The sequence below is a fragment of the Vigna umbellata genome, chromosome 5 (genome assembly GCF_029865625.1).
Source record: "Vigna umbellata cultivar VRB3 chromosome 5, Vumbellata_1.0, whole genome shotgun sequence".
NCBI classification, from domain to species: domain Eukaryota; kingdom Viridiplantae; phylum Streptophyta; class Magnoliopsida; order Fabales; family Fabaceae; genus Vigna; species Vigna umbellata.
Window position 1 is genome coordinate 64115287 of NC_142169.1, and position 12627 is coordinate 64127913.

The 12627-nt window shown below is 30.8% G+C and overlaps 2 protein-coding genes across 2 annotated transcripts; both read left to right on the plus strand.

Annotated features, from left to right (window-relative positions):
- The first annotated feature begins 404 nt into the window (after positions 1–404).
- On the plus strand, positions 405–2882 carry TRM10 (tRNA (guanine(9)-N1)-methyltransferase-like protein). The gene is made up of 3 exons (XM_047291314.2): positions 405–957; positions 1576–1935; positions 2371–2882. The coding sequence occupies exons 1-3, from the start codon at positions 505–507 to the stop codon at positions 2584–2586; spliced, it is 1029 nt and encodes a 342-aa protein (XP_047147270.1). The 5' UTR covers positions 405–504; the 3' UTR covers positions 2587–2882.
- Positions 2883–11721: 8839 nt separating this feature from the next.
- LOC124819649 (uncharacterized) lies at positions 11722–11901 on the plus strand. The gene has a single exon (XM_047291208.1). It carries the CDS (start codon positions 11722–11724, stop codon positions 11899–11901), a length of 180 nt encoding a protein of 59 aa, XP_047147164.1.
- The last annotated feature ends 726 nt before the right edge of the window (positions 11902–12627 follow it).

The window sequence follows — 12627 nt, forward strand, 5'->3', positions numbered from 1 at the left end:
CAATTCTTGCACTCTTGGAACATTTTTATTGTCTAATTTCAAGCATTTTTCTTTATAGTAGTCACATTTTATTCCAAAAAATATGAATTTAAATTATAGTTCGAATGGTTGCTGTCTAATTTAATGTACATCATATTTTTTGAAAAGAAAAATTCTACAATTTTTTTATAATTATTTATCGCTAATATTATAATTAGTCAATAATATTTCAAATAACATCATATCATATTTAAATTATTATTTTAATTAATTACCGTATAACATACATATATATATATATATATATATATATATATATATATATATATATATATATATTACTAATTAATATTAGCAAATTAATTTCATCGTCCCCATAAATCTTTCAGTGACCCTTACAAAGCAAGTGTATTAACTCAAAGACAGTTTATTATTTTCGAAAAGTAAAACTACGAGCAAATAAAACTGACCAAATTAAAGGAAGCAGTTCCGCGGAGAGCGTCTCCAACAAATCCCTAATCCAAAATGCCGGAATCACCCGGCGGCGGAGACGCCGGCGCTCCACCGCAGACAACGGAATTGAAAAGGCCCCACACTGACCAAAACGCCGACGAAAAAACCGACGCGGATCCTCCGGTGCTCTCGAAGAACGCACAGAAGAAGCTGGCAAAGCAGCAGAGGTTTGAGGCGAAAAAGGCGGAGAAGAAAGCCGCGGCGAAGGAGCAGAAGCGAAGAGATGTAGAGAGAAAGCGCAAGGAGTGGGAAGACAGCCTCGCCGGCGTCTCCCAAGAGGAGAGAGCGAAGCTATTGGAGTCTCGAAGAACCCTCCGCAAGGAGAGAATGGAGAAGAGGTCACTGGAGAAAGAAAACAAGAGAGAGAGACTAACTGTAGCGAGAGAACAAGGTCAAAACGTCGTCGTCGATCTCCAGTTTTCTCACCTCATGAACCCTAACGAAATCCACAGCCTCGTTCAGCAGGTTCGTTCCTCAACTCAAAATACTGGATTTCACCTTGAGAAGGTTTGAATAAACAATTTGCAATCACATTGTGAAGGTTTTTATACTCTCTGCGGCTGCAATACGGGTGCATTTATCCGTCATTTCTCGCAATAACAATGATAGGTAGTCGCAACTGCAATCTAGATACTGTTTGAATAAGCTTCTCTATAACAGGAAGAAATTGAAAATAAGGATTGCATAAATCCATAATAAGCTAACAAAGTAGAGCTTCTACGAAATAGTTTAGGCATGATTTTTGTTTTCCTTCGGAGATTGCGTAAACAGAATCTCAAGTTGAACTTTGTAGTTTTGACTAAGGCGTCTTTGGATGGGCTTTTTCAAAAGAACTAGGAGAAAACAAAATAAGATGAATAAAATGAAATTGGCATCCTCAAATTAAAATTAGTTTGTAGACAGGGTATTAATTTGGATAAACTCTCTCATATGTCTTCAATTTTATTTTTAAACTTTTGCGTAAACTAATTTTAATTTGTGAAGAAGTTAATTTTATTTTTATTGAAATTTTTTTCTCTTATAAGTCCTTATGATTCTTAACGAATAATGGATCTGTTAATGGTGCGGTTATTGAATTTGCAGGTTATGTATTGTTATGCTGTGAATGGAAGGTGCGCTTCTCCTGCGCATCTTTGGCTCACTGGCTGCGACGGGGAAATGGATAGTGCATTGAAGCGGATTCCGGGGTTTGATAAATGGATAATTGAGAAGGAGAATAGGTCTTACATTGAAGCCTTGTGTGATCGAAAGGAGGATTTGGTTTATCTCACTGCGGATTCAGAGATTGTTCTTGAAGAACTTGATTTGAAGAAGTTTTATATTATTGGCGGGTTGGTGGATAGGAACCGTTGGAAGGGCATAACGTTGAAGAAAGCACAAGAGCAAGGGATCCAAACGGCTAAACTCCCTATAGGAAATTTCATGAAGATGTCTAGCTCTCAGGTATTATTCCTCTAATGGTAAATAGTAAATACTATACCATTTCGTTCTGATAATGATAACTTCTGTTGCTTTAGTTCCTGAAAGCTTTGTTCTGTGAATCTCTACAAATTAGTCTTTGGGGATGAGATTAATATCCAAGTCATTTAACAGGGTGGAGTACATTTGTCAATAGGTTGAGGTTTTGTGTAGTAATTTGAGACATTATATATAGCATAGAAGGGGAATTTCTATGATTAGAATCAATAGACATCTTATGGCATTGCACTTTGTTTTTCTTTACTTTCCTTCTGTTGAGTTGATCGTGATGTTTGGGTGGGATCTTTTACCCGGCAAAGTCTTCTAATATCAGACCAGTGACAACATTATAGTCTTCTACTTAGAATATGCAAATTTCCTTTTGTATTAATTCATCTTATTTCTCGGACGAGCCTTCAGGTTCTTACTGTGAATCAAGTGGTAGAAATATTACTCAAGTTCTTGGAGACGAAGGACTGGAAAACATCTTTTTTCGCCGTTATCCCTCAACGGAAAAGATGTCAATCCGATTCAGAAGGAAATGCAGAAAATACGGTAGAGGAAGAACACGAACAAAACGATGGTGTAACGGCAAGTAAAAAAAAATGTGTTGAGGAGATCCCTTCTAACAGTTAGAATTGTCTCTGGCTCAGAGTATCCTTACAAACCTGTTGATCTTCTTCTGAAAAGCCAACATCAAAAACAGAAACTTCAAATAAGAGCTTCACATGCAATCTTAATACTGACAGGGATTTGGCATAATTTTTATATGCCTTGTAACAATCCGTAACAAGTATCCCCAGATGATGTTGAAATGGAATGATTCTTTTTGAATGTTGCTCCTAGGGTATTGGATTCATTCACAATTATATTTACATTCCTCTTCCTTTTTTTTTTTTAATTATTTTTCTTACTGATTCTTTATCACCTCACGTGTTCTCTCCTTTTCTCCTTTCATCTCTCGGGTATCTTTACACTCGTTCGTTTTAACTTTTTGAAGCACATTCAACACTCGACAGCTGAGTAATATTTTATTTTTGACATATGGTGATTAAGGTTCGAATGTGGTTGTATATGGAACCTTATTTTCGGTAAAAGATGTGTACAATTTTTTGTGAGTGTGTGCGCTTTGATATATAATTCAATAATTCAATGAAGAACCTCTTGGCAATCCTAATACCGAAGTATCTGTTAGAGCTCTCCTCTGTCTTGGCTCTCACATTTTTTAGCTTATCCACCAGTTTGTTTGGATTTCATTCAATACGATGATATAATAATTAAAAAGAAGACTAATTTCAATTTTTTTATTTTATGTGGATAAAGTTTATTTTTTTTATATTAATAACCTTATCTTTAGTTTTTGTTTTTAAATACTGACATTGAATCTCTAATTTATTAATATAGATTATATTAAAAGACTTATAAAATAAAGATTAAATCTGCGTATACTTGAAAGTTGAAATTAAAATATTTATTTTCATCGGTGAGACTTATTGGTCCTTCCTTTTATTTTTTATATTTTTTTTTTGGTTTTTTTTAATTAACTTGATTTTCTTTTTCTAGGTTTTTGTTTGTTTTTTTTTTTTAAAGTTTGTCACTCCAATTATGGTCTTTGTCAAAATCATATCATTATGCTAAAACTATCACTTAAATTTGTGTGAGAATACAATTACAATATTTTTTTTAGAAATTTTATTATTTATGTATGAAATAGTTAACAAAAGACACAGTTTTAGAAGGTTTATTATTTTAGTCATATTATTTCAATGACAAATGGAATTCGAAAAAATAAACTAAATCAATTAATTATCCTTTAAAATTATGTAAAGTAAAATATGTCATTCAAAGAAAAAGAGGTATTGATCAAATAATATGTTTTCAACTTTATTGAGAAAGAATAAACAATATTATTTTATTGAGCGAAACTAAGTCGATCAAATTATATTAAAAACATTTTTAAAATCTAAAACTCATTAATTACTACTCTTAACTAGATAAATTAAGAAAATTATTATTTATACTTATTAAATTATCAAATTGTGATAATTAATTAGAATTTGATTTAAAATATTTATAATTTAAATTGTAATATTATTGTATATTTACTCATTTTAAACAAAAACACTTAAAATATTCATATTTAGATTAGTTTTTATTTTATCCCACCTACAATATAATAAAAAAAATGCTAACTAATAATATTGAAATACAAAATAATAAATAATTAAATTAAATTAGGTGAGAGCCAACATGAGTTCAATCCAAGTGAGTCAAGTTCTAAGTGAGCCGGGTTGAAAGCTAGCTCGTATAAAAAAATTATATTTTTTTCAAATCCAACCCGGCTCAAACCTGTGGTGGGTCAGGTTGGTCCGCGGGTTACAATCCATTTTGACAACACTAGAAAAAAGTATATATTTTCATGCGGGTCAATTTTCAACCTGACTCATTTAAACCCGAGTCATCCGATTTTGTAATTTTTTTTTATTTTAAAAAAATTGTAATTAAATGAGCCAGTAAGCCAACCCGTTTAACCTACCAACCCGTGGTGGGTCGAGTCGAGTTCGAATTTTTCTGACTTGCTAATAAATGAGCTAAATTGGGTTGACTCGTTAAATGACGAATCCGTGATGGGTCGGACTAGATCAAGCCGGATGAGTCGTTTTGACATCACTAATTTTCATACAATTATCAATCAATCACATTGTTGTGTCTAGGTAATTTATTGAGTTTGATAATAAATCAATCATCATAATCTTTTACAATTCATCAAATAATAAAATATTATTATGATAAATTTGTTAGTTTTTATAAATATCAATATTCATACATATTTCTTTTATGGATTAATTAAAAAAATATAGACTCATCAAAATATATACAAATTACACTCTTTAAATTTGTAATTATTAATAATTTCCTTTAAATACATATTATTGGAATTCAATTTCAAAAAAATGGTCATAAAATATAATACATAAAGATATAAGATAAGAAGTTAACCAAAAATTTCAAAATTGTCTAATGACTTATTTTTTAATTCAAAACAATTATTTGAATTTAAGTATGAACTAGTAAGAATATTAGTATATAAGTAAAAATGATCGAAAAATCAATTGAAGGGAAGATTCTTAGGATGGACTAAGTCTAAACCCAATATTGGATAAAAAATTAAGTAAGATGACTAATATTAGGCTGAAAAACTATTAAGGAGAGATTGGTATGATTAAAAGTGAGTTTGAAATCTTACATTCCATAAAAATCAGGAAAATAATTAGCATATAAGTAGTGGGACCTCATAAACTTAATAGAGATTGTAAGGATCAATTAAAGGTAAAGTATTTAAACGAACATTGTAGGGTGAACACATTCTCTACACCTAATTGACTTCTAAATCTTAAATTCGATTTAGTAAACCATATTTTTATCTTATGATTTTTTTCGTAGTTTTTCCAAATAAATAATGATGACAACTCTTATGTACTTTTTAGAAATTATTTTTCGTTGTCCCATCGTGATAGGAGTTTTGTTTTGGTAAAAATCCAACAAGGAAAAATTTGTTAAGATAAATAGGTGAAGTAAGTATGTTTTTGTTGTAATAGAAACTGTTTCAAAACTCAACTCATTTGAAAGGAAGTCTCCTATAAATCTAAATATAAGTTGAATGTTTGACATTAAATTTAAATGAAAAAGATGAGTGACAAAAGAAAAGAAAAATTGCATAAACATTGACAATTAAAATTTAAGATTGAGTCATAGTGGTTCTAAAAGTGTCAAATTCTTAATACTCTAACATCTGAATAACTTTCTTTTTTTCTTCATGATAAGATACACGCATCTCAATTCATCTATTAATTAAAATTTATGCAGGGGGAGAAGAATCTTGTCTTAAAATAATAATTTTTGCTAAAACGGTACTCGTTAGAAAATAGTAGTAACTATATATATATATATATATGAGTAGAAAAAGGTATATATAATAAATGTAAGTAACCAATTTAAGTTAATGGTTCTTCCCCTCTTTCACATACATATAATCACATGTATTCAATCCAAATCAATCAATTTTAATTAGAATTGATGAACATAAAAAGTTGTTTTCACCTTTTTCAATTGTTTCCTTTAATACAATTTTTTTTTTGGCGTTACCTCAGACACATATAACTATATAACAAAATCATATTTACTATGTAAGTGCACTGTCTCCTGTAGAAAGCAAAAGCATAGCAACGAACTTGGAAGGAGATGCATCACGACAGATGCGGAGACAACAGAGCTTTAGCAATGTTGCTGATGTTGTTTCTGTTACTATTCTCAGTATTGATGTTCCCCAACTTGATGGCTCCAGAACCTCCAGTTTTCTTGCTTCTATGCATAATTTTTATTCCCATCTTCGTTCTTTTCTATTCCATTTTTCTTGCAATCTTCGTTTGGTGAAACTGCCATTGATGGGGAGGCTGAAGATGAACATTTTCCATAACTAGCAAATGATGTTGGGAAAATTTTACCCTATTCATTCTTTTTAAATGTCCAATGTAAATAGAGAAAGAGAGAAAAATCGGTGAAGTTGTGAAAGATGAAATAATTTTCATATTCAATAAATTCAAAATTCCGAACTTTATCTTTAGAATTTGTTGGTTTGCTCTTATGAAAGTCACAGATGAAAATTTTAAATGTCTGAGAGATGATTATTGTTAATGGTAATCATCTATATATAGAATATAGTTTAAAAACAACACTGAGGGAGATTCCAAAATTTGACACCCAAATTAACTTGAAGTCAATAAAAAAATCGAGAAAAGATATATAAATAGATGGTGAAGAAGGGTAGAAAATCCAAAAGAAGAAAAAGAAAAATAACAAGTAGATTTGTGGGAGAATATTACAGAATTATACTTTTATAATCAAGGACACTTCTTTCTGCAACCTCATCTCTATAAATTTAAAAATTCTAAATTTAATCTATGATTAATGGGAGTTCGTATTATAAATTATATATATGACATGTATTTTTCAGGTCAATACTCGATTGAATTTATTGGCTAAGTAACATATTTGACAACAATGAAGAAAGGCTTCAGACAGTGCAGCTCGTTATAGTGAACGGCATAGAAGATTGTAATTACTGCTTGGAGATCGAATTGCGAACAAGCATTATAGATTGATGATAGATATCCACAAATTGATGTTAGATTTTGTGAGGGTGAAAGTATAGGGTTCTTATGAGTGATAATTTGATTACAAAATTTGGGAATTATAGGGTTCCTTAGCCTTAGGGGTGCATAATTGGTGTAAGAAGAGAAAAAAGATAAAGTGAAAAAAATACAGACAAACTGCTCATTTCACCATTCCATTCCAAGGAGTACAGAAAAAAATGTCCTAGATTCAATTGAAAATTTTCCAAATCAGCCCACAGGAATTCCTAAATCTAGGAAATTGCTTTCTTCATCCTTACTTGTTTCCTTCCTGCACCCAAGAATTGGTGGTGGCCGGTGATGCATATTCAAATTTCACATATTTTAAATTATACCATTTATTTTTCATAGTGTTATAATTCATTTGAGACAGACCATGGTAACAAGTTTAAGATGAATTGAATAAGAAAACTTTTATCCACTTCCATTTAATGAAACTTGAGTTTTATTGCGATGTTTGTTATGTCTATCACATGTTCGTATATAATACGAAAACTATCAAACTTCATGAGTTAAAGTACTCATTATTACCTCAGCAAAAAAATTGTGTAGTTTGAGAATACTTTTTCACAAATTTCACAAACACTTTTACATTCTCATTTTTGTATCCTCAATTTCAAGACAAGAAGTTAAACAAAAATTCCAAAATTGCCTATTAACCTAAAATAATTTCTAAATTAAAATAAATTATTTTAATATATATATATATATATATATATATATATATATATATATATATATATATGATAAAAGATATGAAATTTTAAAAACATTCATTAAAACTATTCATGTTTATATATGTATTTGTAATAAATTAAAACTGCACGAAGAGTGAACTTAACCGCTTGGATTTAAGGAAGTCGAAGACTTACTAACAAAGCTGAGTTAGTTTAGATTAGTTGAATAAATCTTGAAAAACAGGATCTGTCTAATAGAGTTTCTGCCTATATAAGGCCTTGATCGAACCACACACCATCACAACATTAGAATACACATCAAACATTTCTTTAGTTTTTAGTTTTTAGTTTTCGTTTTCTGGGTTTTGGGAGAGCATTTTCTCTGTGTCTCTTACTATCTTAGACTACGAAGTTAGCAAAGCAATCAAGAACGTCATTGTATTTTGTACTTCTAAACCAGGTTCTATATACTCAGTTCTTAATCCAATTCAATTTCTGATTTTCTTGCATTGCTTTGTTGTTGGTCTGTTTACTTTTATTCATTTACAATTTCAATTTACAGTTTACGCCAATTTACATTTTACACATAATAAATCAAACCCATTTTTTTAGTTTTGAATTAGAATCAAAATCTTTAGGAATGATCACTTGATTTTCATCTGTGCACTTTGCTAGACTCAGTTTTTCAACCAAGAATTGAGTTCTTTGGAATCTGAAATGATCACTGTATTCCAATAGTTCAGAAATGAATCATTGGCAGTCAATAAAGGTTGAATGATCATAACTCAACTTCGGTTTTAGATTTAAAAAACCCATTTTCATTTATTTAATTCTATAAACCCATTTCTTGGTTTCCAGTTTTATAATATGTTTTTCATTGCAAATTTTTTCCTTAATTTGTTTTCATGTTAGTATATCTGTTCTAATCATTTCATAAAAGTTTCGATTTATAATTGTTAAAAATTAGAAAGTTAGCTAAAACTTTTCTGGCCACTGTTCTTTGATTTTTAAATTCTGCATTCTAATCTTTGTTTTAATTGTGTTTCAATATTGTTTTCATATCCAAAATATGTTTGAACGGTCAATTCTGTTTTCAGTTTCATGTTTTCAGTTCGTACCCATTCTTATAAAGTTAGGTTTTCAAGTTTTCCATAAAGTTCTTCCTTTATTATCGGTATTTTTATATTTCTACACCACCAGGATTATATTTCTATTATTATATGTTGAAGACAGGCGTTATGTAACACTAATATATATATATATATATATATATATATATATATATATATATATATATATATATATATATATATATATATATATATATAACTTTTACATATGTATGTACGTATATGTATATACCATAACTCAAACTCTAATCTTAAACCCTAAACAATAAACCCTAAACTCAAAATCATAAATTCTAAACCCAAAACTCAAAACCCAAAACTCAAAACCCAAAACCCAAAACCCAAAACCCCAAACCCTAAACCCCAAATCCTAACCCTAAACCGTAAACCATAAACCATAAACCCTAAACCCTAAACACTAAACCCTCAACCCTAGACCCTAGACCCTATACCCTAGACCCTAGATCATAAACCCTAGACCCTAAACCGAAAATCATAAACCATAAACTCTAAACCCTAAACCATAAACCCTAAACACTAAACTCTAAATCATAAACCATAAACCCTAAATCACAAACCCTAAACCATAAATCATAAACACTAAACCCATAACCTTAAACCATAAATCCTAAACCATAAACCCCAAACCCTGAACCCTTAACACCGAACTCCAAACCCTAAACCCCAAACCCTAAACCTTAATCTATAAACTCTAAACCCTAAAACCTAATCCGTGAACCATAAACCATGAACCCTGATCCCTAAACCATAAACCTTAAGCCCTAAACCTTAAACCATAAATCGTAAACCCTAAACCCTAAACTGTAAACCCTAACCCTACTCTAAACCCTAAACACATACCATAACCCTAACCCTAAACCCTAACCTTAAACCTTAAACCCAAACCCTAACCCTACTCTAAACCCTAAACACATACCATAACCCTAACCCTAAACCCTAACCCTAAACCCTAACCTTAACCCTTAAACCCAAACCCTAACCTTAAACCATAAACTCTAACCCAAAAACCCTAAACCCTAAGCTTATCCCTAACCGTAATTCTAACCGTAAACCACAAACCCTAAACTTTAACCCTAATCCTAACTTTAACACTAATTCCTAAACCTTAAATCCTAAATTGTAAACCGTAAACCCTAAATCTAACCCTAACCATAACCCTAAATTATAAAACCTAAAACCTTAGCAATAAACTCTAACCATAACCCTAACCCCTAACTTTAAGTGTAAACCCTAACCCTAAACCCTAACCCTAAATCCAAAACTTAATACATGACCCTAAATTGTATATTTTAACCCTAAACCCTAACTTTAAACCCTAAACCTTAACCCTAACCCTAAGCTTTAATCCTAACCCTAACCTTAAACCAAAATCCTAAACCCTAATCTAAACCGTAAACCTAACCCTAACTTTAACCATAAACCCTAACCCTAACCATAACCATTACCCTAACCCTAACCCTAACTCTAACCATAAACCTTAACTCTAAACCCTAAAATATAACCTAACCCTAAATCCTAAACCCTGACTCATAAACCCTAACCTTTAAACAAAATTCCTAAACCGAAGCTTAACCTTAAATCTTAAACTCTAAATCTCTAAACTCATAAGTCCTTAGCCGTAATTGGATGGATGTAGTAAGAATTAGTTAACATAGCCATGTTGGTATAGTGATAAAAAAATTGGTATAGTGATAAAAAAATTGGTATGTGGTATATTGCAAAGAACTAGGATCGGTGAACCTCTCGTTCAAAGCCCGTGTTGGTATAGTGATAAAAAAATTGATTTGTTAGTCCAACCAAAGAAGGCTACATAGCCATGCATGAGTTCCATTATGGCAGTGGTATGCTCGATTTGAAACTCCTGGTGCAGCTGAGGTAACCCAACTTACTGCTGCAATGGTTGCTTTTCTACTCTACCAAGGTGGTTTTCATACAAAGGAGATAATAATATTTAACTATATATATATAAATGGGGCTCAAACATTTTGAACCAGCGAACCAAGTGCACCCACTTGAATGTTCAGCTTATCGAACCAGCTAACTTCCATATATGTGAACAACTTTCTCAAAACACATTTTCCGAATCCTTTCGATCAACTTACCTCCAGCAAAAGGGTAGAATCTACATGGCATCATGGTAGAATTTAGTTATAATAGATAATTTAACAGGTAAATGTGATAATTATATTGTAATTCATTTAATTAAGAATATTAATAAATTAATTAAAAACTTAGAAAATATTTATACAATTAATATGTTTTAATTTATTTATAAATATATAAAATACATTAAAAAAATAAAAATAAAATTAACTAAACTGACCCCATTTTTCCATGAACCATGCAAATAATAAATATTGATCTTATGCAACTAAAATTTATAGTAAAAACATATTATTTTAATATAAAGTATATCATAATTAAAATTTAAAATAAGTAGTTACTTTATTTTGGAAGCACTAAATTGTTTCCATTTTATTTATGAGTTAGATATGGAATTAGTATGGAGAATTGAGACTGTTCCAGTCGTATCCTTTCATAGCCAACACCAAACATTGCAATTGCCATAGCCAACCGCTTTTATCCGCTCATCTTTTCGCCAACCGCCACCAATAAACTTCACCTCTCCAACTCTATATATAGGTCACAACACACAAACATTGCATACACCGTTAAGTTATTTCTTTCCATTTCACCAACATATTTTAGAACATAGTCTGCAGATTTTGTCTTATTTTTTCTAAGAAAAAAATGAGGCAACCTGAAGTATGGGGTCATGGTTCAGTTGTGATATTTTTGATCATTGCAGCCATTCTTCTGGTTGGCCCACTTCTGATGGGTACTTCTACACCACCAGGAATTCCTTTGCTTATGGTGTTTCCAGTCGTTATTGCAGCCGTTTTGATATTTCTTGTGGTAACCTCTGACTGAGTACTACTACATGATGCTGCCTCCAACTGTGTAATGTTTTGTGTACCTTTAGATATTAAGGCATTTGTTCTATAGCACTCAGTGCATAATATATGTAATACCTTTGTCGATTTATTTGGTCTACTATTGCTTTCCTTTGTTAATTTATTCTTTTTCTCTATTTGTGTTCTTCGTATCATTTTTTATATTTTGTTTAGTGTAGAATTAAGTAAACCGTTTATCTAAATTCTAATAGATTTTCAATTAATACACTTGCGTTTCGTTAGTTTAACTATGGTGGAAATCATTCTATGTACAGTCCTATGAGAGGAACCAAGCCCTAGAAAGATTTGTATTCCTCGTTTTGAATTGGTATTTTTTACCCATCTTTAGTTTTATCAGTCTAATTACATACAAATGTAAGACAAAAAGGAATGAGAATGTTCCGGGAAAAACAAAAGATGAAATAAAGAAAATTATGAGTGGGAAAAAGAAAATATTTGTTGAGTAGGAAAAAACAGTTATTTCCTCGTGAATGTTTTCATTTCATTATGAGTAGGAAGAAACAAGAACAAAAGCTTTATAGTTAGTATTCTGCAGTTGATGATAGACACTCTCACATTTCGAACATGACGCTGGTTAGGAAAAACCAGCACAAGAACATTTAACAATGTTAATTATGATTTGCCGGTTTTTGTTTACAATATGCTATTCAAGTTGTTATGTTTCATTTATTTTACTTGGTTA

What these genes read in the sequence shown, in the direction of transcription:
- TRM10 (XM_047291314.2), top strand. Translation starts at nt 505, where the DNA reads ATGCCGGAATCACCCGGCGGCGGAGACGCCGGCGCTCCACCGCAGACA. An exon ending in TCCACAGCCTCGTTCAGCAG is followed by an intron (nt 958 to 1,575) that starts GTTCGTTCCTCA and finishes TTGAATTTGCAG; the next exon opens with GTTATGTATTGTTATGCTGT. An exon ending in TGAAGATGTCTAGCTCTCAG is followed by an intron (nt 1,936 to 2,370) that starts GTATTATTCCTC and finishes ACGAGCCTTCAG; the next exon opens with GTTCTTACTGTGAATCAAGT.
- LOC124819649 (XM_047291208.1), top strand. Translation starts at nt 11,722, where the DNA reads ATGAGGCAACCTGAAGTATGGGGTCATGGTTCAGTTGTGATATTTTTG.